The sequence below is a fragment of the Hippichthys cyanospilos genome, chromosome 10 (genome assembly GCF_059441005.1).
Source record: "Hippichthys cyanospilos isolate Australia breed blue-spotted pipefish chromosome 10, RoL_Hcya_1.0, whole genome shotgun sequence".
NCBI lineage: Eukaryota > Metazoa > Chordata > Actinopteri > Syngnathiformes > Syngnathidae > Hippichthys > Hippichthys cyanospilos.
In genome coordinates, this window is record NC_142378.1 from 12,925,378 (window position 1) to 12,953,037 (window position 27,660).

General features: G+C 37.1%; 1 protein-coding gene across 2 annotated transcripts in view; it reads right to left on the bottom strand.

Moving 5' to 3' along the window:
- dennd1b (DENN/MADD domain containing 1B) overlaps window positions 1–24,915 on the bottom strand; it is a 127,984-nt gene extending 103,069 nt beyond the window's left edge. For both annotated transcript variants that reach the window (XM_088426282.1, XM_088426281.1), the window contains exons 1-2: window positions 24,673–24,915; window positions 24,190–24,254 (exon numbers count right to left, since the gene is read on the bottom strand). In XM_088426282.1, the coding sequence (XP_088282408.1) occupies window positions 24,190–24,254; window positions 24,673–24,689 (82 nt within the window). In that variant the 5' untranslated portion in view covers window positions 24,690–24,915. The remainder of the gene's footprint in view (window positions 1–24,189; window positions 24,255–24,672) is intronic.
- Between the last annotated feature and the right edge of the window lie 2,745 nt (window positions 24,916–27,660).

The following is a 27,660-nucleotide window of genomic DNA, read 5'->3' on the forward strand; positions in this document are numbered from 1 at the left end:
GAGGCTGTATGAGCTGTAAATATGCAAATTTTCAGTATAGATAGATAGCCGATATGATACAGCCAGTTATCCACATTTAAAAACAATCCTATCATCACATTCATCTCTATCTATATCATCTTTAATTTGTTTAATTCATGCTAAATGAAACACTTCGAATTGCTGGATGATTATTGTATAATATTTTGTGGATGTTTTTGCATTTTAAAATGTTCTACTATATGTATAAAAAGTGCAAAGTAATGATAGTTGTGAATCTGGATTTTGCTCAAAGATATAGTGAGCTAATTAGCTGGAGAAGTGAAAGAATGCTTGGCCACTGATCGCACATAATTGGCTATTTGTTTGTCACGTGATTTTTTTTTAAAGTTAGAGTTATATTTAATTCGTCAAAAAATACACACAAAAAAATCGTAAGATATTAACTTGAAAGACCTGCAACAATAACCCAACAACCAACCCATCAATTTAAGCAGTAACTATGATTAATCGTTGAAATACTCTAATTTAAAAATTGTATAAACCTGTGGTATTTCAGTCTCATAACTGCATTTTTTTTTTTTTTGTAATTCTCTATGTAAGTGTGTATTTATCTTTGTGTTGAATAAAAATAACCTTTGGGGAAAACAGAACAATTTTGCCCATGTATGGGACTTAATAAACCAAACCAGTAACTGAGTCTCTATGTTCTTGTCATTGTGCTGATTTGTCCTATTTTTCATTGAGGGGTGAAAATTAAAACTTGTTTTTTTTCATTCAGGTTAATTGTAAATATAATCGACCGATTATTTGATTATTCAAATAATCGTGAGTTGCAGCTCTAAATTTAAAATAATCATGTTCATAAAAAGTGATTTGAAGACACCCACACTTGAAATGTAATACAGTAGCAAAACACACACACACACAAGCACATATGACAAATAATAAACACCTGAAATTAAGTAATTTTCAACAGCTTGCAGTATTCATCATTTATGCATGCATTAAGAATGCATCTTTCCTAATGCATCTAATTCTTCATCTAAAGCAAACCTCAACACTGTCTGACAAAAACCAACATGACTGAAAGGGAAGGGGTCATCCTTGAACACAGGCATCTCTGCTAAACATGGCTTCCACAGCGCCTAGGTCACTATGTGACTTTAGCTCTACAAAGTCACACTTGGCAACTTCCAAGCTGTGAGCCAAAAATATAGTCTCACTTAATACACATCAGATTAGTTTATCAAGATAAAATCTATGGACTTTAAAAGATTACCATTCTCATATGAAATGATAGCATCAGCAAAGAGGTGATAAAAGAATACGCAATTCGTGGTAGAGAGGCTACATAGTTGCTTGATAGAGACAGAGGGAAGGGGCGATACAATGAACAAATGGTTGACAGGACGCAGCAGAACCCATAATTCCTTACATAATCCTATTGGATGATTTCATGCGCCCAAGCTTGAAAAGAATAGCGAGAAGAGAGGATCAGGAATGCTGCTAAAGAGAGGAAACTCACTCAAAGGTGATGCAATTTGCCATAAATTCTAGTGATAACTGCTTATATTAATAGTTTAGGCCACAAATATACACAAAACTATGAACAATTTACAGTCCTCTGATATGAAAATGAATATGACTCATCCAAGTAAATGTCAACTAGCAGAAAAAGTCATTGTTTTCCACATCATTGCCTCCATCTTACATGTATGCCTAATTTCTAGTCTTCTATATTGTTTCCCATTTCCTAACCTTCCTCTCTCCTGTAGATGTCTTTTTATCCTCTTTCCCCTGTCCAACCCCTTGCTCCCCCCACATTATTCTCTCACTCTCTTGCTGGGCGTGTAGAGGGCGCAAGAGGGGGCCTGAAGGGGGTTAAGGCTGGAAGTTGAAGGTTACAGGGGTGAAAAGGACCCCTGCTGCTCCGCCCGGGGACACAAATGTCACCATGACAGATCCTGGAACTGTTAATTCATCCTCCCCTCCTCACAAACCACACACTCATATCTGAATTGATTGCGCCGCAGGATGTCAAAATTCATGGTGCCACATATTCAAAATTCTTGACTGAATAAATAAAAAGATCCTCTATAATTAAGGAGGTAGAATATTTTATCACGCACACATAAATATGGAATATATTTCAGTTGAAGGGTATTGTAGAATATGAGAATAATTTGCAAGTAATCACATAAAAAAATGTGTAATTTACTGTCTAAAATCGCAAGTTCATATACTGTCACAGGTTGGTATGGTGGCAATTTACAATATCTACACTGCCAATGAAAAAGATAATAAACATTTGAAATCACTGTTATGTCTCTAACAGTGGAGTGAAACTTGAAGAAGAAACGTGTCCCTTGACTTGTTCAAATCCGATCACATGATCATAAACAAGGGCTGCAATATTCAGTTGATCTACATCAGGAGAAAAAGATTCTTTTATTATTTATTTTTGGAAGTCATAAAGTGTAGGGCTGCCGCTTTGGAATCTTTTTAAAATTGATTACTCCATTGATTACTTCCTTCAATGATCAATCAGCCCCCACGTTTTGTTGTCTTGTAGTCATGCACAAAGGTTAAGCATGAGTGTTTTTTTTTTGTTTTTGTTTTTTTAACAGAGTTGAACGTGAGCCATTTCAACAGTGCGCTCGTCTGCAAGAAAGGTCGTTGAATAAAACAGTGGTGCAAACATAGTGGCACAAGCTGTGAGGAAGATATTTTTAGACGACCAATTTTTAAAGCCATTTATTAAAGACATTTTTCCCCCAACACTAATAAAGTGATCATTTTGAAGTACAGTTCTAATATAATGCCAAATAGCAAGAGCTTAGTTTTGCATTAAACACTCAATTACAATCGCCGATTGTTGTCCACCACTGTCCTTAAGAGCTGCTGCAAACCTTTTCAAAAAAGTCAGTGAGCTGCAACATTGCTGGCAGCTAATGTGACCAGGGAAAACTACCCTAAACAGACCTGTTGGGTGTGAATTGAATTAAAATCACCTATACAGAAGCGGATTCCTACATTCACACCCAAGAATACAGTGGCGACCAAACGTGGAGACAAGCGAGACGTGACCATTGCACCCTGCCATGCGCACGTGTGTCCATGTAAACAACCACATGCAAGCTTACGGCAAATTATTTACTGTATGGTAGCATGTCCATTGATCCCTGGGGCCTTCAAGCATGGCTGACCTCCAACAGTCAGCATGTGGGCAACGTGTAAGCAGCCCCTGAGCAATGGCACATTTACTTGGAGGAGGGGGAGGTGGTATGGTGCAAAATCAATCCTTTGACAATTCCTGAGACACGTGTCTTTAAAAGTCGAGGTGGAAAGTGAGCGAGGCGAGAGGAGGGTTAATAGGTGAAGGGTATTGGGTACGAGAGTACAGGAGGGCCAAGAATATGTGAGAAGGAAGACGAACTGTGCACATGTTAGATGAACCTCTGCCACTCAGATGACACAAGGGATTATACTATATATAATGTAAATATACAGAACAAAGTATATTGTAACGATGATGTGGCCAGTGAGCTATTGCTATTATTATTATTATTATTATTATTATTATTACATTCAAATTATTACTATGACCCTAAATTATACTTTCTATTCTAATTCACATCTTTTTCCAAACACCATTACATATTTTGTTTGTATTAATTATACTTTATCATTTGTAAAGTATTATCATTTTGTTTATTTTCACTGCATCCTGTTTGGCTCATTAAAAAAATCATGACTTTTTTTTAGAGTATCAATTGAAAATCTAATGTTAAACTGAAAGATGTTTAGCTTTTATGGTTTTATAAATGAACATTTATTAGCGCAAACAAGCACAATCGTACCAAAAATGGGTAACACAGTGCTCTTGTTTGCCTGCATCCCTGCATGTCAGATGCATAATTTTTGCCGGGGACACATAATATCAAATTAACGTGCGTCCTTCGGACGCATAGTTTTTTGACATCAAAAAATTAATCATTGGCCATCTACAGTAATCTTTTATCAATAAAACGTGATGACTTACAAACATTTTTGACAACTTTGTCCGTCATGTTTGTTTTGCTCTTGCGGAAAGAAGAACGTAAATCGAAAAAAAAGAACACATCCTTGTTCACATGAATGCTGGTCGCCGTGAGCCTGATCAAGTAGCTGAGAATTAGATCTTTGTAACAACCATGTTTCCAGGAGTACCTCCAAAATGAAATATTTCAAATGACGTTCGATTCATCCATTACTTGACATCCCGTTTTATTTTGAAGCATTGTCTGACTTCCTTTACTACCAGCTGCGTCGCCAGACATTTGTCACTAGGGCACATGCTACACTACAGTCCTTGTAGAGTGATATTATTCGATACTGTTCTTTGGTGCTGATATTGGACCGATATCCAATAGCAATGTCGGATTGGGACACCCATTATGATTTTATTGTGTGCAATCACTTGAAGTTACAAAGTTGAGTGAACTGTGCACCATTTGTTTTTTCATTTTAAAGGGAATCGTAACCAAACCAGTTGAAACGTGACATATAGACTGTATCTCCAGATGACACTATTTCTGCCTCATCTCTTGAATCAAAAAAATAAATTATAATAGTAACAGCATAAATTAACTTATATTTGATGTGTTAAATGGGCATGGAGAAGCAAAAATATGCCTTTTTATGTTATCCCATTTTGACAATTGTCTTCATAAATCTATGCATATTGGCACATCCAAGTAGGGCTAAAAATGAAACGTGCTGGCATCTTCATCTTGGCATACATTTCGCTTCTTGGGATTTCCAAGCAAGGCAAAAAAAGGAGCTATTGGCAGAGAATGGCATTCCTAATGTTGCTGGCTGGAAAAAATAAGTTGGCACAAGATGCCATGTGTCAGAAAGCTCACACTGCCCACTAGGACTGAATGTGAAGTGTTTAACTTGAAGCTGTTTGGTCAAAAAAAAAAAAAAAAAAGCTAAAAGTAAGTCTAAAGCTGATATAAGGTTACATCAAAATGTCCTGTGTGTGCTGGGAAAAACTGATAAATGTGAAAGGCACCCGCAGTGTGTCTGCAGGATCAATGGCCAGAATTTAGGGTTCAGTTAAAAACAAAAACAAAAAAAGACCTATCTCTAAATCCTGTGTGAATACACATGAAGATGAAAGCCTTTAGTTTATAATTCTCTATACTGTGGGAATCAAACGCACTTAGAGCCCTTATGGCCATCTATTGCTCTGAAGGCATTAAAAAAAAACAACACTTTTTTCACCTCATTCCAAAAACGATTGAATATGTGTTGTGCGTGAATAGGGGGCCTGTTTGTTAAGGGAGGCCAAATCCCATATGGTGAACACCAGCTCCTCTGGTGAGAAGAGAGACTCTGAAAGCCATCGGCAGCCTCTCTCCTCCATCCGCTCACCACAGATGAAGAGATGTAGCGCCTGAGTTTTCTTTTTCCTCCTTTCTCTCCACTCTGCTCCCTTTTTCTTGGCCAGGGGTTAAACTGCTGCACTCTAACCTCCTTGGCAATGATTTCATTCACTCCGTTTTTCTTGCTTGCTCTCTCATCTGTGAGAGAGACTTATTTCACAGTATGTAGTGGATTAGGCCTCTTTGGTACAAAAGCATTGTTTTAGCAGCAGCCAGAACGTTGTAACAGGAGGAAGCTGCCGCTGGTAAGCATCCACAATGCGGCCATTGTGGACATAGGGTTGGAGGAACCCTGCGCTAGATGCTGTCTAGACTTTGAGCCCGGGCCGATTGGGGAAACAGAGGGAGAAAATCCCATCAGGCAGTGGAGTGAAAGTTAACTAAGGTAGCCTGCTGTGAACCTGATGAAGATGTCAAGCCAACATATGGCAAAAAAATGTCCATTGTCAGAAGAAGGAGCTTTCTTCCCTCGGAGGGTGGCTAAAGAAGATCAGGGGGGTTGCCAACTTAAAGGAAGGAATAACTGTGGTGGTCATCGCTTTACTTCTGGATCAGTAGACTTATTCTGGCTGGGAGGAGGCCCAACTCCTCCGCTTGCAGTTAAAGGAGTAAGCAGATTAACTGGCATCTTTCAAAAGGCCAGCCGAAAGAAAACCCACTCGAACATTTACAACATTTTCTGGCTTTTGCCAATCAACCGAGCCTGCATGCGGTAAATGGCATTACATTTCATGCTGATTTTAGTCAGCAGAGGTTTCTAGTAAAGATGATATGGTCCTTAAGTTTATTAAAAACTGATTGGTCACACTAGGTAAATTACAAATGAGGATAAGAAACTGAAAAAAGCTGGCGCCAGGCTCACAAGGTTACATTTTAGACTACCCTAATTCAAACCGACTTAAAATTAACAGGACAACTACCACAACGAAAGCAGAGCAATAACAATAAGGGGGGGCTTGCAACAATTAGTATGTTAATAATTATGTTAATAAATGATAAATGTGTTACTTATTCAATGATCTGGAAATTTTAAATAAAAACTTTAACTTCCATCCCTTGTTTTTATTATTATTCATTTACAGTGCAATAACACAAACTAAGATTCAGTTACTGGTATGGTCCATAACATCAAAAAAGTGAAATGAGAAAATTGTTTTTTCCTAAATTGAAAGCATTTTTTTCCAAATGTTTTATTTTGATTGAACATGGATAAGTATGCTTACATGAATAGCTACAGAAATGAGAATATTTACAGGTGAGAGACTGAAAGTCCAGAGATTTAGGCACTAATAAATTAAGAGTCTGTCTTAAAATGATTCATTGATTAACAAAAACGGCTGATTAATAGTTGTTTAACTTTACAATCGATTAAATGTCAATAAACTGATTATTGAATGAAGCTGTAACAATAACATTTACATTTACAAACTGATCTACTCCAAACCTAAAAATAAAACTGAATTTGCAAAGGTGTGCATCTTTTAACATCTCAAATCATCTAAAAGGGAGGCAAAGCAACTTATGAGGCTTACATGTATTTTTCCAAAGGAAAAAAAAAAATCAACAACTGGCAAGCTTCATACCCACGAGATCATGACCACAGGGATTTTCTATGCCACTTCTTTATGTACATCTGAAACAATAAATAACAGCCTCAGCCTCACTGGAAGAAGACGAAAGATGGCGCTGCATTGAGATGATGTGACCCTGATAATGCCACATTAGTTGTTTCATTTTCCCAGCGATGTGAGAAAAATGCTTCAGTGGGATGAGCTGAGAAGCGGAGAGGGGGAGGGAGGAGGTGAAGGGAAGCGATGCACAGACAGAGATGGAAAGAGAGAAGTGAAAGCGATACTGTCTCCAGGCTAGTTGGGATGCAACCCAATTTCACAGCTTCACGAATGAGTGGCATAGCATATGGACGCAACCTTTGTGACAGCCTCTCAGTATCACCACAAATCAGCGCTGATATTTTCAGTCACATTCCATACTGGCCCAACATTACGTCAAACGGTGGCTCTGCATGACTGCATCTCTACCAGAACACACGCTGCATTTGTTTGGCTAGCTAAGGAACGTGTAACCAGTATCTCTCACCGCAACATTTTTATTGCCAAATAAAATTGATGATGCTTGACAAAGCCTGGCAGATAACTAAGACTCTTCTTCCCAAACGTGGCATTGGACTACAGATGGCTGAGTAAGGATGGCCTTACCACAACTCGAATCTGAAAATTCCATAAAAGATGAAAAAAAGATTTATGTGGACATATAAAAAATAAATACATAAGGGTAAGAAGAGATGCACCAAATTTCTGGCCGAAAATGCATCGCTTTTCCCCCCATTTAGACATTTAAAACTGAAACAATAAATACAAAAATGTATGTTGTGATGATGCAAAAACTGTTGCCAGCAAGCGTCTGTCTGAATTTCACGCGAGTACATCAAAAAAGGAGAGGGGCATTGCTTGGTAGGCAACTACCATACAGCATTTCAATGGAATGACAAAAAAACTTCCACTTTTTTTCCTGGGACTACAGGCGAGCCAAAAAAAAAAGAGCAACCAAGAAAGACAAACATCATGTCCCATGCCAGCAGTGTATTGTGAAGGTCAATTTGAAAATAAAGATACCAAATCATATTCAATCACTGATTGAGGACGTTAAGAAACCGCTAATCAATTATAATGCCATTACGGTATATGAGAGGGCACAAGTCTCCAAGCTTTAACACTAACTAATGCGATGCATTCAAATGCAGTTTGACAAGATCATAGCCAATCATTGCTAAGGGACGCTAAGAAACCACCCATTCATGACAAAATCATTTGATTATATAATACGGCACAAATCTCCAGCATTAGCACTAGCTGCAAATGTGGTCAATTCAAATGCAGTCCGACATTTCAAACTCAGAAACAAATCTAGTCTGCCAAATCACTAAACGCTAATAACTGCAAATTGTAACTGCAAAGTGTAAATAATGTCGGCTTTAAATCAACATACAAAAGCTGAGGTGTGTCAAGAAGAATGATGAGGGTGAAATTAGTTTTATTTAATTATTTTACTTAATTACAATTGATGATCTATCTCTTATCTCATGTTTAAAATTATTAATTAGGCTTCTGTCTTCCATTCTATTGGCTGGTATGTCAAAGAATCAAATTAAAGCCTTGTAGCCTTTGTAAATAATGCAACATTTATCACCAATACACTGGAGCACGTTAAAATGAGTCCCCTTTAAACAGGCCTTAAAACACCCGAACTAGCAAAATATTCATAGCCCGAGTATGCAGTTTTATTTGAGATCTGTGCAAGATGCTACTTGTGACTAGGCATGGGCTAATAACCGCGGTGAAAGTTTACGGCGATGTTAAAAAGTCAAGGTTTCAATAACCACTAATACTGTCTACAGCTGGTAATGAGCGCATTTCTTTTTTGCGCATTTCCCTCTTCTAACAAAGAGGGAGCTAAATCGGAGCAAAATATGATTGGTTTCTTGGTGGCATTGAGTCAAGAGAGACATCTTTGAAAATAATAAGATGGCAATAGCCTTTTGTTTTTTAACCTTCTTGGCATGCATGAGCATATTGGGGGGGTCTTTGGACCAAAGCAGCTTGCTGGAGGGCATAACACATTTGTATGTCTAAACCAATAAATACTCTTAATTTTGATGATGTCGCCCAATCAAAATTAAGTCATGATGCTTAGCAAGCCCTCCATGCCCTTTCTACACTCTCAAAACGTGATTTCAAAAAGGCAAACGTGAGTACTTATTTTTGATCAAAAACACAAATTTATGCTCACACAAACTTGCTTTGTGTATAATTTTAAAGTTACCGGTGATCGTATTTGAAGAAATTTTGAAATTTCCTCATTATTTTAGAAGATATTTTTCTCAGTCAAGTAAGTTTCTGAGTGGACATTCATGGAAGCGTTGTGCAGTGTTTTGAAAAATGGCTATCCACAACATGTGTGTTTTGTGTATTGCTTAACATACCAAAAATACAAACTTTTCAATAATATATGTTAAACATTTCTTAATATCCAAAATTTTCAATATTTCTCAAAAAATAAAAAACATTTGTATCAATGGGGAAAAAAGATAAGCATATTACCATGTTACTGTGATATTTAAGAACGGCTCACTGTCAGAATCTGATAGTGGCCCATGCCTGCTTGTGGAATTACTGTCCATTCCAGAAGCTGACTGGCTGCCATGAGGCAATGTGCAAAAAATGTGCTGTTTTTAGGCAAGTGTTTATCGTTTTCGGATTTCGGTTTGGGCCAAGCGTCAATTCGGTGCATCTCTAGTGAGAACAAACGAGCACAAGCCTGGTTTCTTCCCAGTGTTATGTTCAGTTATCAGATGTGGATCTTCCACAATCACAGGGAGGGTTTGGATTTTGCACGGACGAAAGAGCGTAATCTGCAAACCTGGTAGGAAAAAGGTGAGAATAAAGACAGCCTGAGGACTAAGTTGTTTCACCATCTCAAGAGCTAACATCACAGACATTAAAGCTACATGAGTCAGCTATCCACGGCAAGCCTTACGCAGCCAAAGAAAAAGCAGAAAAACACATTCAGCAAAAAATGTAAGACACAAGGCAGTCGCTGACTACATCAGAACAACCACAATGAACAGTGGAGAAAAGTAAAGCATTGAAAATCATATTTGAACAATTTAAACCCAAGGCGCCAACTGCCCGGCTGGAATTATCCAGGAAAATCTGGGAGCTATCTTGTTTATGGCAGACGATCAAAATTAGGGATGTAAATAATTAATGTCCATTAATATGGAAACAAATGCATATTGATCATGTCTTGAAAAATGTATTTCATCATCATATGGGGTGCATGACTTGGCTATAACCAGCAGAGGTCTAATTAATTATCAAGTTAATTTATATATTTTAATAATAATTAGTGACCTTATGTAACTTGAAATCAGCCAAACACTTCCAATGTCAGTCTCTCAACAGCAAATATACTCTGATTTTTGCAATCATCCAAGGTTACAGACTGATTATCTTGCATGTTTTATCATCTGAAATGTCTGCTTGTACTTTGGCATACAGTGATCATCATTCTATTTTCTAACAAATGAACCACATGAATCATATTCCATTTGTGTTTGTGCTTTTTTGCTGCAGTCAATTTGAAATAGTGTCCTGGTTTTGAAAAAAAAAAAAAAAAAACTTTTAGCTCTAATATAAAGACAATGAACTTGAGTTCCGAATTTAAATTTCTGTTATATAACCAGACAGAATGTTTGAAATCGCATGAATTACTGGAAAAGAAGTTTATATGCAGGATTTTTTATTCAAGTCGATATTATCTGAGAGATGTTGGTCAATGCAAGCAAAGCAGTTTTGCAAACAAATACAGGTCCAACGATAATAATAATTGACAACTAATTAATCAAATTAATTCATTAATTTTGGTTGTTAATTACGAACCTAAAATTGTACAAAACCTCTTACAATTTCTGCCTCTCAAGAGTAAATGATCTCAGATTTGTTTAGTCCTGTATTATAGTAGAGTGACTATCTGTGTGTTGAACCAAAATAAGACATTTACAAACATCTGTTGTTACTTAGGAAAGCAATTTTGTGACATGTTATCAACCAAACCATTAAATGAATCACAAAAAAATATGTTAGTACTAGGGTTGTCAAAGTTAAAGCATTAACCTTGGAGAACAGTATGAATTTTATAAAGTGTTGAATAAAACATATTCCATTAACTCAGTACTACTTACTTCCTGTGACAGATGAACTCTGCAAACTTTTCAACCAAACTTTTGACAAACTACAAAGACAAAAATGGGCAAAGATGGATGAGAAGTTTTGAGAAATGTTTCTATGAGAAGACTACAAGAAACACAAATGCCTGTTACGATGTGTCCGATGTTTTGTTTTATTTCCAATTTTTTCTTTGCAACACACCCGATTCAAATGATCATGATCATTATCAATGCACAGCAAAGCTCGCTGTGAGCTAATCTTTTGAACCAGGGGTGTCACAAAAAGAAATTTGAAAAACATGCAGGACACAGGCCCCCGTGTACAGGAGTTTAATGCTTTTAGGCCTTCAAGAGTTCATTAGTTTTAAACAAATGTTAATCGCTTGACAGCACTAGTTAGTGCAGTTTCTGAAGGGTCAATTTGGAAGATTTTTTTCTTTTTGAATGGAATAGTGGAAATTAAGTCATATTTTTCAAATCTGAATACTCGATTACTCGAAAAACATAATCGAAATCAGTCACCTATTAAGAAAACTTAGTTATAGGCCTACTTAGAAAATTAAGTGACTAAAAAACTACTTTGATGTTGTAACAAATCACTGGGTTCTTCTGACAAATATGTACTAGGAAAGACATGTTTACATGTATGCATTCAGATTTATTATGGGTGGTTAGGTTGCACAGAAGATTTCAGATAAATGGTGCTATATTTTCATGAGGCAGCGATTCCTTCTCGGATTCCCTTTGAGATGGTTGGGGTCGTTGGCGCGCTCTCGGTTTGACAGACATAGATAGAAATCCTATTTTGAGGAGTGTGACAAAACGAAGTTTTGGATGCATATAAAGTTCAGGAAAGCCGATGATCAGGTGATTGTCAGTCAGCAGCAGATGCTTAGGGGAGAGTTTCTTTTTACTCTTTGAGGCGGTGGGTTGCGGCATCACAGAAAAACACCGTGTGTCGCACGGCAGCTCCTTGAGGTGTGGAGAGGATCGATCTCTGTTAATGTCATATGGCACAGCACCCAGAGGCAGCAGCATGGTGCTGATGACAGTGAAAAGCCTTGCCTTTGGCGGCTACATGCACGCCGCTGCTGAGCTGTGATTTGAAGTTCACATGCAAAGGCTGACAGAAAGACAGCTCTCAGTCAGGCATTCTAACTTTAAGTCAGTCAGCCAGTCTTTCCACAGGGAAGACAAAACATCTGTACCCGGTAAAAGCAGAGTGCATATAATCTCAAAGTTCTGCGGGACTGGTGGGTAAAATGCTTATTCACAATGCAAACATGTAGCAGAAAATGATTAACTTGTAATATAAAAACCATAACTTAGAGTAAATTAACTATTCCCTGTGTTGAATGAACATCTATCAAATGCTGTTGAGGTTGTAAAGTTACATATCTCTTGGCAGCTCAACATGTCACAAGGAGGCTTCTTCTCGCTTTGCCTCTAACAAGTCAACTATCACGACAATAATGAAAAGAGAATCAAAGGATTATCTGCATTTAATCTTTCTGAAGTCGCTCAGTTTCCAAACACAATCTGCCACCTGTGAGTATGTATACAATGTCCTAATTTTTTGTTGTCGTGGCATTCTTGTTTTATTGTTTTTTTTGGTACATTTTGTTTTGTCTTACAATTACAGGGTAATTCATAATGTTAAAAAGCAAAAGTCTTTCATCTTCACAACTCATGCATAAAATGTTACATTTGAGGTGTTTGTTGTTTTTAGTCAAATCGCATCTCTGCCAATAATGTGCATCTGTGCTCATATTTGCACTAGGCATGGGCCGATTGCACTTTGATTGTTTACGGTGATTTTAATAGCCACTCATACTGGCTATCACTGGTAATGAAAGGTTCTTTTTTTTTTTTTTTTTTTAATGAAAACAAAATGGCTTTCTTTTACCCTGTTCCTTAGCGAGCAGAGACCGGAGGGGTGAGCAGTTACCCACAAAGGAGAAGGGAGGTATAGAGAAACATCAAAGAGAAACCGTGCAGACACGGATGCCTTTTTGTTAATTAATGTGCATGGTTCCTTAAAAAAATTGTGCCGGCAAGTAATACAATAGAAGTACTTAAAAAATAAATAATTTAGCCGGCAGGTAATACAATATGAGTAGTCCACAAGTCTGTTCACCAGTGATGGGCCATAGTGACTTATTAAGATTAAAACCAAAGAAGAATTTATTCAAACTTAGGAGTGTACAGATTTCTTCCATAAATATCCTGTTTTGTATTATAAATGTGTTCAATGGAAATAAATTATGTTTTTATTTACCATTTTTTAAGCTGTAATTATAATACTGTGATACTGCAATATGTTTGCTCAGAGTTATGATATTGTTAGAACATAATATCTGCCCAGGCTTCATTTGGCTCGGCAAAATGCGACATGAACTCAAAGATAATATTTTATCAGCCTGACATTTAGCTTGAAGGGAGATGGCGTAGGAGCCATGTCAACTGTGTGGAGACACTTGAAGGTAAACAAGGACGTTGACACTTTTTAGGCAACTGCAAATGACAAATTAGGCTCTGCAAAGGAGATGGAGAACTCCGCTTGACCAGAGAAGAGTGCATCACTCATTTTATTTTGCAGTTAACACATACAGTAAATGGAACATAGCATCCATATTGTCTAGATACACATCTACCAGACAGTGCATTCTTCATCTTTTAACTACAGTACGTACTCTTTTTACACATTGCCCACTAATGTTCAGACTGAGACAGCACATACTATATATTTGAATGAACCGCAGGAAACTAAATTATAGACCAGTTGAACGATTTATTTCAAATAATAGCATTTTTTTTGTTTGCACAATTAAGCACCGGTAAGTGCTATTTTAATTTTGACTTGGGATTTGCACCATAAATGTTCTTTTAATATTCGTAACAGTTGCGCTAAAATTCTTTAGCAATAATTTTACATTATGAAATTCTTTTATAATATTAAGAAACGCAATCTAAATGCATTTTGGGACCTCTCAGCCAGCTCAAAGTGATATATTGCAATGTTAGTGAGGTGTGACAACAAAATTTGTGTTGTGAATACATTTGCATTATTTTATTGGAGTATAACATATGTATGGTTGCAGCAGAACCTAAAGCTCTGGTGAGCAACACAATTTTTTTACTGATTGTTTTAAAGAATTACACCCGCATCAATATATCCTGCCAATTACAAACCCCAAATATCAACAGAGAATGTCGTTTCTTGGTCATAGAATCTGGCAATTAAAACCCACGTAACAGTGAACTGAGATCATCCAATGACTGACATGTTTGTAAATGTGAATATCGCGTGGTCCCACAGACTGTCTGTCTGTAAACAAATTGCAGGATTTCCAGTGATAAATGGTCTAAGACATTTTCAAAAGCATCAAGATTGACCTATATTTTGTGTCCTGAAAAATAGGCCAAAGCCCAAATTAAGGGCCAATAGGGCTACAACATGCATGTAAACGCCATCATCTTCACAGTAATTGTGGGTTGTAAGGCAACATCGTAGTAGCCTTGAATAGAGACATACCCTGGAGGCATAGCTGTTGACATGTAAATAGTGAGGACAGAAGCTGAAATGACAGCACAGACAGGAGGCTTGTACCACTAGTTCTGCTTGACTTGGGTTTGGTCTTGGTGCTTAAATTAGGAGTCTAGATGTCAGAATACCAGTACTCATATCATGTCAATAAGTAGGTTGATTTTCTTAATTACCGATGGAAGATACATATCTGTCTTTTGCATCATGTGGCTTAGAGATCCTTTGACATCAGCTTACAAGGCACTAGCTCAGAGACGGTTAAAATACAAGTGATAGCTTATCGTTCACTGTCTCTGATGCATCCACTTTTTACCATTGGTCCAAATTTGATACAGTTTGCACGTTTTTGTGTTTACATCGTCGGAGGTACCAAAATAAGGGATGTCAAAATTCTCCTGTTTGGCGTCCTTCAATTTGGGAACTAACTGCGGCCATTGTATTACGATGTCTGGAGTGGGTAAAACCCAACTCTTAAAAAAAGGTATCTATTTATTTTCCTATTTCAATATAACACCATACATTATATCAAGAAGAAGAGACACAAAAAGATCCATTCTTATCTATGGGTCCTCTTACGTTCATCACACCATTTCACTGTTAACATTGCACACCACACTTGAGAGAACAGAAATTAGCCATGGAGAACATATCCATGATCAAATCATTCCAAGATAAAGATCACCTCCTTTTTTAACCTTAATGTTATATATAATTCTGCATTCACATTAGTCCACTATATACGTTATAATTGAAACATAGCTTTATTTGAGATAGATTTTTCTCAAAATTATTCAGATATACCTACATCATAAAATCATCACAAAATTTTCCAACGTCACTAGGTTTTCAAGACAATATCAAAAGGGCTGTGACAAATTCCATGCCAAAATGAATTGAATTGAATGTATCTGTTTACAATGAATTGTCCTAAATATTTGATATTTGCTTACCTTGAGGGTAACAACTCAGTAGATATGAGTACTTTTTTTTTTTTTTTTTTTTTTTTTAATTAAAACCCATTTTGCAAGGCACAGTAAGATTAGCATGACCGGAGCACAATTAAAGCAGGAGTGAACTAATCCAGTTCATTTGTGGGTGAAACTAGGCCAGATTCATATGACATGCCGAAGAATCAGCCAATCATTGTTCTTAAGACTCGAGATGATTGGTTGTGTGCATTAATAGGGATGTATGTTTGTTTGTACAACAAATGCCATCTGCTGTGCTACACATATTCCCAGTCCCAGACACTCGGCGCTTGACATACGTACGTGTGAAGAAGAGCTCATACTTTCAGCTGGGTCCTCATTTCGTTTTTGCCTCATTGACTTCATGTTTTAACATTAATAATCCAACAACAACAATCTGAAGAATGGTCACAAGGGAATATATTCACTCAGGTCTATTACCATTAACGCACACAGACACCAGCCAATAAAAACAACTAAAGTCTGTAAAGCTGTGAGTGACGGAGATGCAACGAACCACTTCTGTATTCATCAAAATCATTGCATTTTAAATTATTGATCAGGCCCCACATTTCCTCAGTTTTCATGCTGAAGAAGAGATACCTATAAATAGCCTGCAGTGGTGCTCCTAGCAGAAAAGTATTTCCATATTTTTCTCCACCTAGATGCTATTGTAAACAAATTTAAAATGGAAAAATAAACACTGTCGTATATGGATAGAACTATTGGTTTAGACATAATTTATTGATGTCCGATCTCAAAATAGCTCACCTCTTCCAATAGCGACTACAGCAATAATCTTATCGCCATCAAAACACAACCTCTCTCATTCAGACCCAGTGCTTCATGCTTTAGCCAAATACACACTATTCAGATGAAACAATAAAGCTGTCCAGAGGGTGTTGGATGTTTCTAAGTGAGTGTGCCAAATGCCACATGTCACAAAGTTATATGGCACCAAAAGAGAGAGCACCCCCCCCCCCCCCCCACACACACACACACTCCATGCTCCCTCTAAGGCCTGTGTAACCATGCGACACAGTTGAAAACAGGCTGAAAAACTGTGACTAGCTTGTATCAGTAAACTATTCATGAAATGTTTGAAAAAAAGAAAAAAAAAAGCTTACCAAGAGAAATTATAAGAGCATCTGTGTAAAAAAAAAAAAATAATAATAATTAAAAAAGAAGAAACACAAAATAAACAAGGGATTACAGGATTATCTTTTATAAATAGTGGCTGGTCAACCACAGATACTGCGCTGATTGACAAATACTTAATAACTCAATTTTAAATCACTCCATGTCTTTAGAAACAAATCAAGGCACTCTAATCTGTTTAAATAAGACGAGTTGGAACTGTACCCAATAAACAGCAGGTTCCCACACAGCAGCGAATGGATGATTGTCTCTCCAAACTCAGACTCAAACGACTCTAGACAAGAACAAAAAGTAATGCTGGAGAGCATGAGGAGAGACTGTTACAGTGGCATGCCAAAATCAAGTCTTTCTTTTTGGCATTCTAGAAATACCACACATCTGGATCCACGTTGAGGACTTCTTTACAATGTATAGCATCTGACCTTTCAATCATTAAGAATTCTGTCAAGTGCTAATGAATTGCATGCATCAACACCACACCAGCTATGGAAACTAGATCTACGCTATGGAGCAGAGAACATTCACCCAACTCAAATTCATAAATCTTTTAAAATGCTCATCCCTAGTCATAACTACATCCAGCCTTACTTACACTAAAACCATAATGAGGAAGGCCATGATACCTACTTGGCTCAGAAGAAAGAGAACAAAGACTGGGGTGACATCTTGATCTTCTGTAAATGAGCTAATTTAGTAAAGTCACATGGGTGAGCAAAACTCGAAAGACATAAGGATTCCAAGATAAACAAAGTGTGAGACCCAAGGGTTTTCTCATGAGTGTAAGTAGAGGAGTGTGGCCTCTCTAATGACCAATCAACACCCTCCTCGCTGCTCTGGCATCTGTTAGTACTCCAACGGCCTCCGATTTGAGCGCAAATGTGTCATGAACTCAACATGCCGCCGGGATCCAATCACAAGGCGGAATACGTGAGCTTTGGGTCGAGGACCAATTCTGACATTTCGCAGAATGCCAACATTCAACCTTTTCTAAAAGTTCTACTACATATGAGTTTTGCTCCGTGAATACAAAAGGTGAAAAAGAATGGAGGAAAAAAAAAAAAAAAAACATTACTGCTTGAGGGGGCTGGAGCAAAGAAACAAGTAGACGGATATCGAACTAGCGAACAGGAGGTGACCCTTTGAGCTCTCCGGATCTCATAGGATACGTTACAAAAGAGACATTTCATAATTGGACAAAGTGAAGATAAAACATTATATGGATTAAAGGTCAAATTGGGACTGCTATATATTTTTGAGTTCTAGATTTCCTTGGATCCTTTTCTAGAAGAGTTTGAACAGTTACTTAAAAAATATGACATTAATGTATCATTTGAATGACTGAGTTACAGCGGTCCATTTAAAAACTAGAACAGGGCTGCAGCTAACCATTTGTTAAATAATTTTAATTGTAATAATATTTCGCAGAACAGTTGATAAATAAGATTTCAAAATTCAAGTTTTAATTACCATTAATTTGTTCAAACACAGGAAATTATTTGCAATTGCAATGTGAAAGCAAAAGTAAACTATGATTCAGTTACTGCTTTGGTGAACAAGATTTTTAAGAGAGCCTTTTTTTCTCCAAAGTAAAAGTAAATCTTTTCAATACAATGGTAACAAATCTGCTTACATGAAGACATATAGAAATACTGTAGGAGTCTATTCACTGGTGAGAGGTTGAAATGCCAGAGATTAGGACAATTTCAAACTGAACTAGATCTCAAACTGATCAATCAATTACCAAAAATGCTTATTGATTAATTTCATGATCAATTAGTCGCCAATTAATTGATTATTCAATCCAGCTCAAAACTAGAGCAACAACAGCATCCTGATGAATTAGCTTTATTTAAATATATATATATATATATATATATGCAACCCAACATTATGTTAAATTGTACAATATACAACAAGTTGTGAAAACAAAAATAATCTTTTAGCAGAAAAGCTCACAAGTAAATTCTAGATAAAAGGTCACTAAAATCATGCCTACTGGCAAAACAATGCTCATCAATTTTTTCACTTCCTAAGTTGTGCTATTTCTGTGTGTGTGTGTGTGGGTGTGGGTTCGACAAAAAATGAGAATGGGGAGGGCGGGGATCATGCAGGTAATTCCTTGTCAATTTTTAGAAAGAATAAACTGTCTCCGTAATTGCAGCATGAATGTAGTTGTAAAGTGATATGCTGATCTCTTAAGTTTATTGCTTTGTTACTGGAAACAATCTGGCTGGAGGGAAGTGGGTGAGGACAGGTAGCATCTGTCCCTACCTACTGCCTTGGCAGGTTTTGCATCATCTGCTAGCTTTGGCGGCATGTTGGAAGCACATCAATATGACTTTATGTAGCCAGGACCGCTAGTAGCTAGCATGCCAGTCACGCTCTCCGGCAACACTCACTCACAGCCTGAGCATCCAAAGAGCACTGAGCCAACAGAGCTAAGCACAACTGAGCTCACACTGAACAGGGAGGCCAAGTCTCCAAGGACCTGCATGGGGGGAAAGGGGCCGGTGTCTGTCATCTATTCACACATGCATGGTTAGAAGTGTTGAGAAGAGTCCACACATGGACACTCCTGCCATTGATTTCAGATTTATTTTCATGTTTTTTTCCCTAACAATGATTAGGGTGGTGTTTGCATACTGTCCTAGCTAGTCGATTCATTATTCTGGAGATACACCTATCAAACAAAAACATAATGGATCAGACGTTCCCTTAGCAGGTTACAGGAACAAATAATCTCAATATCACGCCACATGAAAAATCGTAATTTGTGTCGGCAAATGAAAAAAGCATTATTGTGAAAGGCAAGCATCATTAGGTAAAAAAAGCCTATAGCATTCAGAGTGGTTCAACAGCCTAGCTGGCATAACATCAGAAACCCCCTGAAATCTCGCGAGACCCTCCTACACAGACGTTCTGTCCAATGTAAATGGCAAACAATGTCAGTGGATTCATATATAGCCGCTGTTTACAGAACAGTGTATTCAACTGGAAAGTGGTCATTCACCCTTGCACTTGTTGAAACCTGTAACTATGTGTACATAAACTGCACCATGCAACTCATTACCACGGTTTGTTTTTAATCTGTGGACACACACCGAAAAAAAAAAAATAAACTATGAGCAGTCTAGAAAAAAAAAATGTGTTTGCATTTCTGCGCTCAATTGTTAATTTTCTTGCAGTCCTCAATGAAGTATAAAACATTTTGAAAAATTGAGAATTTAAATTGATCATAGCTTTATCTTGCAAATTCAGCAAAACTTTGTCTTTAGATCTCTTGGACCTAATCTATGTCTCATCCCCTTTGTAATACAAACACTGCATGCTTAAGGTTTTCACCTGATCTGCATTCGTTCTGATTAATTATCTGGTTGTTGTGTATAACAGGATTTAAACACAGATAACAGGCAATATAGCATTGTCAAAATTGACTAATCAATTAACAATCCATTGATCATCATATTAACCAAGATCAAATTCAATGAATAATTGTTTGAGCCACTGCTTAACTTAAAATAGTCAATTAATAGTCACCGTTGAGGACCGAACCAGTAACTGAATTATAATTCTATTCTTATTCATTGAGGGATCCCAAAAGCAGCATAGGCTGTCACTGTTCTTTCTGGGATCTAACAGTAGATTACATCAACAGTACCCTAACCCTCAAAGCCATTTTATTTTCTCATAGTAAAACGTAATCCAATAAAACTATTCAGGTCTGTATAGCTTCCACAAACTATTCCTGATAGGAGGATTAAATGCTAACAAAATGTGTGGTATGAAGAAAAAAGATCAATCATAGTTGATAAATATACAGTATGTAAGTGGATGAAACTCATAATAGTGAATTGCAATGATTTTTGTTTTTTTTTTGCAAGCTTTTATTATATTTATTTAGGACATTTGTACTCTCCTAAGTGGGTCAATGTCAACGAACAATTTTTTTCAACAATTTAAGAATCACTAACTGCATCTCAAATAGATTCTCCTTACATAATATCTGTTCATGTCTGTTTGCTTATCTTTATAAATCAAGAAAATATTGTCAAAGCCCAAGCCGGTTTGCCAAAGACAAACTGCTTAAAAAAATAAAATAGAAACGAGAGAAAAAAAAAAATCATCTCATTGCAGGCCTGCGATCCAGCATGTGGGTGTCATCTGCACAGTGCTGATTAAAGAAGGTGTGAAGGCCAGTTAACACAAGAAGACACAAACCATCTGAAAAAAAAAAAGTGATTTTCATTCAACAGTCTAGTGCTATCTGAAGTTGACCTGTGCTCGTGACATACATGAATCTAGTTTCAGACCTTGCAAGACCAGGATGTGGTGAGGAAGGCAAAACCGTGTTTGCGACATCAGCAAAACCGCATGAGCTTTCCATTGACTCAGGCATGGCTCCCTCCCGATCACTGTTGTATGCAATCTGGACTCATGAGATTGGTAGAAACTATTTAAGAACTAAATTGCAGTCCAAATCCGGATGAAATTTCACTTCCGCTTGATAAACTGAAGGAAGTCACAATATTAATATAGAATTGAAGTCTTCCACCGGATCTCCTAAATATCTAGTCATTAAGGTGATCATAACTTTAGTCTTGTCTGCTTCTGTGAAATCATAGGGAAACTAAGTATAAACCTGAAGTGATGCTTTTTTTTTTTTTTTTGGAGATAGCGGTGAGTGTTAAATGTTTCACATCATGGCCGAAGCCTTTCTAGTTATGAGTCACAGCTTTAACCATTTCTGTGTCTGTAAAAATGTGTCTGTAAAAGTGAGTGAAACTCTAGGGCCTCATGGATATGTACATGAACATTAGCAAGTAAGTCTTTTTTGTTGTTTTTTTTTACAAAATGGCCATCTGTGTCAAATAATCAAATTTCTGTCAATAACTCAAATCATATCAACAAAACATACGCCTGGTTTTTCGAAACCACACAAACTCATTCATTTATTTATTCATGCATGCCTCCGAGTCCATGGCTTTGGGTCAAATGACCAAGTTGAATGCATGTCTGACCCGCAGTGTGTGCAAACTTTGCTGTGTAGCTGTGCTCCAGGGAGCACAAGTCCGGATATGAGCCTGACCCTGAATCATATGTGGAGGAAATGGGCTATTACAGCTCAGACTGGTTCTTTATGAGTTTGCTTTAAAATCCAATATCAGAACTACATCCAAGGACAACTTTCCGTCTACTCTCGACTTCAGCAAGGCAGCTGCACAAGTCAACATAACACCTCCTTAATGTCAAAACGGGAGAACACAAAATAAGATAGCTTTGGTACTATGCAGTGAACTGTGTTGTCTTATGTGACACTGGGTTTGAATTGTGATGTATAATACATCCATATTACTTACAATTTATTCACAACTATATGTATGGATGGAAAGATACCCACAAATACTGAGAAATAATATTGCTAGCAGTCGCTAGGCTGCCTTGTCACCTTTTGTCCCAGCGGTGACTGCCGGAATGTTTGACCACTGCAAATAGCACAACAGGTAATACAACTTGCTGACCCAGGCGTGATCTTCCCAAAACAATCTTCGAGGGGTCAGGGTGCAACGAGAAAGGTGCTTTTCTTACAAACTGAACGGTAGCAGCAAAGTGCAGACTGGAAGGTCGGTTGCACACGCGGAGAATCCACACCACTAATATGTAACCGATGCACTGCGGACCAACTTCAGCTGACTATCTCCTGACCTTGCTTGTCAACCAGAAAGCATACAGAACATTATAGCAAAAATATTGTTTGCTTGTCTTTGTGAGAATGACACTTTGTTATGCAGCCTCGGTCTTAGTTTCTAAGATTCTAACTTGTCGCCCTGGTGTACGCTGCTGCCAACATTATGACAACAATTATGACAACAACCTGTCTGCACACTAATACGATCCCTATAATTACACAGTGAACTGTTATCTTTAGCACCCAAAGGCATTCCTGAAACACATTAACACCCATTTTGATTATCATTAAAAAAAATACTTGTGTTACACTTACTTGATTAGATTTCTTACAAACGAGTAGAAAAATCAATTTTATTCATGTGGTTTCACTTTAGAAGAAAAAAAAATTGTCATTGTAAGAAAGTAAATTAATAATAAAATGAACAAGGCTTATTTTAGTCTAATTAATTAAAAGTGACAAACAATAGATGTTGTAAAATTTTGCAAGTATGGAGAGTGATACAATAATGTGGCATACAATATTTATTATTAATATGTGGTGTTACTAATATTTAAGATGTACACTTTTTTGAGACAAACCTCTGACAACCCATACATCAATCAATAGGGTATATAATGAATAAAATATATTTTTATGTTTGTCGTAAGTTGTAATGTGTTCAAATATTTTTCTGCCAGTTATTCCTCATTAGGTATTTGCTGATCATTACTGGGTCAAGGCACCCGTTTTGACATAAAAAAAATATCCGAGCACGACGCGAGACAATTATCACGTATGAAGTATGAATACTGAAATGATTATCTTTTCTCAAGTTACTCACAAACTGACTTGCTCAACTTGGGGCTTGTTTCACAAAATGCATAGCAGACGTACGATATAAAAAGATTCACAAGTTTATTGTATCTTTTGTCATCTAATGGAGTTGAATTGTTCTCTCTGTCACTATAAATAAATGGTATTGAAAGATGACCAAAAATTTACTCTGATTTTGCTCTTTGCTCAGGTAACGGCCAATCACGTCTGTGCTTGCAAACGTCACAAAACCAAATTCAGATCAAAATTCAGCTCTGGGCCTTGATTGAGCCCTGAGCAACCTTGATGTCATTTTCAGTCAAAAGCAAGTGGTAAAATGGCTGCCCCTGAGATGAATGTAAATGGGTGGATTTCATTGCTTATTTCATTTACCACAAATGCAACATCAGAATCAAAATGCCTTGTTTGGACTAGCGGAGGTGGAACAAACACATTATTGTAAAGAAAATATTTGACTTGACTTCCCCTTTAGGTGAAATTGTATAGTTATAAATTATTTCCCTCAGTACGTTTGATAGAGCCTTGGTAACCTCATTGTGAATCACTGCCTCATTGTGAAGTAGTTTATTAAAATTATTTGTTTCTTCATTAAGTACATTTGTTTATACACCCGTTTCCTCTACATCAGTCTTATCTTCGTAATCCAAAAGTAATATGTGGAAAAGTATGAGCAGTGATAACATTAATACTGCAATAATCTTATTACTCAGCTCTCATGCTTGCACTCTATATTTCAGATGGAGCTGCAGAGAATGAACAGCATGTTTGAATCATAGAGTCAGGCAAGTTTTAAACACATAAAATTAGGTCAGAGATGGTGAAAGGAGATTATCAGTCGTAAAAATGACATCGCTTACCCCCATTTCGAGTGGCTGAAGATGCTACATGGACTACTAGATCGAAAGTTCTCTCCGGGTTCTCCCTAAAATACAAGAAGGTCAGTTATGACGTTTATACACAATGAATATTGTCATTTCACAAAATATTTCAAGCTATCGATCGATTAATTATGCCTTGAAGTTACAAGGTGCATGGTCATTTATCTTACAAAAAACAATAAAAGAATGCTATTCTGATGACATAACCGTACATAGTTATGCATGATGCGTATAACTGAGTGGCCACATGTTGTTATTTTCTAAGGGGGTTAGCCGAGCAGCTAACAAGTAGACAGAGCAGACTGACCCAAAAAGCTGTCGAGCCAGCTGGTGTGGCTCCTAAATCCACTACCAGAGAAGGCTCACATAACGGTTTGCATTTCCTCTTTTTTTTCTTCTCCTTGTTATCCATGCATGTAAATGCAACCGCCCGTTTTACTAAGGAAAATTGTAAAGGCTTACTTGACTCTGCTGTCCATGTTTTAGCTACCGCATCGCGACAGCTCCGTGCTGTCTGTCGGCGGTTCTGCTTGCTCGGCAATCCGACAAATGTCCCCCGTTTCGTCTGGTTCCGGTCCGACCCTGTAGCTTATCTCGCCCCTGAAGAAAGCTGCCACATGTCCAAATGAAACCTTTCTCTTTCGTCCTTGTTCCGTCAACGTGGGCCCAGTCCCAGTGAAGCGGCACACTGCTTATTTCCCACAACAAACATCACTCCAGGAAGTGCTGTCAGATGGACTGTGACGTCATCGCGTCGGTCAAGGGTTTTCTGCCGTTAGCTCGACAAGCTGAACTAGACTTAGTTGTAATATACTATTTAAATCTTCCCATCAAATTATTCAAGTATCCCTATTTTCTTTTAGAAAATACGTCTGTCGTTGACGTTTGCACATTACTAGTACTACGGGTGAGTACCAGAAAAAATAGAAAATTGAGGCAAATCTGACTTGTTCTCAATTTTTTAACATTTTAAGTGAAACATTTTAGTTCACCACACGCAAAGTCAACCTTTTCAAGCCTTTTTTTCCCAATTTTGATTATTATGACTGGCACGCAATATTAAATTGGGACATTTTTTAAATCTGAAATTTGATGGAGAATGCCCTAGACTGGATGTTCTCTCAATGCGTTTGCTATTTTTTTAATCTACCCATTACATTATTTTAGCCCCATTTATTATTAGGAGAAAAAATGCAGGAGTAGTAGTTGACGTTTGCACACTACAAGTACAACATCTGAGCAAAATCTTATCGTTAAATCATTGTTGTAGCCAATTTCCTTTTAGAAAAAAAACTGCAGTCGTTAATATTGCACACTACTAGTGCTACACATAAGTACCAAAAAAAAATTGAGGGAGAGTCCATTTATTAAAATTATTTCCTTTTTTAAGTGAAACGTACATATTAAATTTGCGATTCTCCGTCCACAGTCAAATATTTCATACATTTTTGATCATTTAAAATGCAAATTTTACTGAACATCATGAGACAGTTCTACAATGTAGGCATCCTGTGTACCAATATTGTCAGCTAATCTATCATTATATCCTTTTGTCTTAATATTGTCAGCTATAATCAAGCAAAACAACATGAGAGGTTTTCCTCTGTCTTTACTGGGAAAGTCAAATCAAAAGATTATTTACAATAAGATGTTCTATTCGCCCAAACTAGTCTAAACATCCCATTCTTACTCAACGCATTTATAGATTTTGAATTAGGAAGAAAAGTCCACCCATTTCATCCATCTCAGTGGGCGGCCATTTTGCCACTTGTTGGCATCTGAAAATGACATCATCATCGTTGCTTGGGGTTAAAATAACAAAACAAAACATGTGGCTCACCTGTTTTGTGAGTTCGTCATTTAACATTTTCAATCAGCGCTGAGCAACTATGCTGTCCTTTCTAGTCGTCAGCCAGTGGCATGATGGCTGCCCCTGAGACTGATATAAACAGGTGGCTTTTGATGCTTAAGTCATATTCGACCAATGCAGTATAAATTACAATGATTTAGATTTGTGGAGCTACATGGAAAATATTATTGATACAAAAATTTGGCTGTCAGAGAGGAAGATTACACGGGGCAAAAAAGCCAATCACAGGGCCATTATACTGGAGGCAACTTTTCACACTCAGAAGTGTACCTACAGTATGACGGTCTTCATTTCACACTAAAAATATGTTTTGGGGAAGGGGTGGGAGAAAATCTTTACAAGCAAGTGTTCTAACACAGATTTGATCCATTGTACTCTGAGACAAACACGCTAATAACGAGTACACCAGTATCCCTGTACATATATGTAGTATGCACATTTGGCACTGTGCTTACATACAGTTTGTAATCGTAGGCAAAAGGTGAATCCTCGGCATATCGGCCTACTCTAAAGTCTATGCCTCTGTGAAGCTAAAAGTGAATGATTTATTGTTTGTGTCATGCACTGACTCACAATTGTGAACTTGTATTTGTCAGGAGACTCAGTTCCTTATTTGTCAGGGGACCAACTCCCTGAAGTCAAACCTGCTGGCAGAATCAATTACTATTCTGACACTTCAATTTCCATCCTGAGGGAAAATTATATCTTTTTGAATGTTGTTTGTGTTATCAGAAACCAAACCATCTCAGAGGAGCTTAAATTCTCTTTAGACTTTACCATTTAAATTTACAGTCACTGCCATAGTCAAGTATATATTGTCTGATGGTAAATTGAAATCAAATCTTGGATGGGTCTCTTTCCCCTCTCCAGAGGATCTTTCTGGATCAGAGCCAGATTTTTACAGGCAGACTAAAAGGTAATTAAGTGGCAACAAAATGAAGCATATGGTTTCAGGCAGCGGGATGCGTTTAAATTGATAGCAAGGTGACATGGATATTTATATATTAAAAAACTATCAGTAACATACATAACAAAGACATTTAGAGGTTTCACATTTCGAGAATATGTTCCATAAATAATTCCAGATATGTTTATTTATGGGTAATCAAGAGTGTTCAACTTTAAATTAGAAAACTTTGGTTTGGATTGGTTCTAAGCAAATGACTAAGCAAAGACTGTGTATCTTGCTAGATTGAAGAAGACATTATACATTTTTCTTTCCATAGCTAAAATAGTTTCAAGGCACGTAGCTTGAAAAGATGTATGTGATATGCTTTTATTAAAGACTCAGAAACACCTCATTGCATTTATAGAATAAGCAGTCAAAAGCCATGTACGGCTTGCAGTGAAGTTAACTTGGGGCCGCAGCAAAAGTATAGTTGTATGCATGTAAAATGCAATTTTCTTATGTTCATCTGATGGTTCTGACGGATTAAGAAGAATTTATTTGGAGAAAAATATAATACACTGCATCTGTTTTCCCCCAAGGCATACTGTAAGTGTTTGCAGATATTTATTTTTATTAAAATTGTCTGAGGGTAAGTGAACCCCACAATGTCAGACATGTCTGTCTTGTCAGA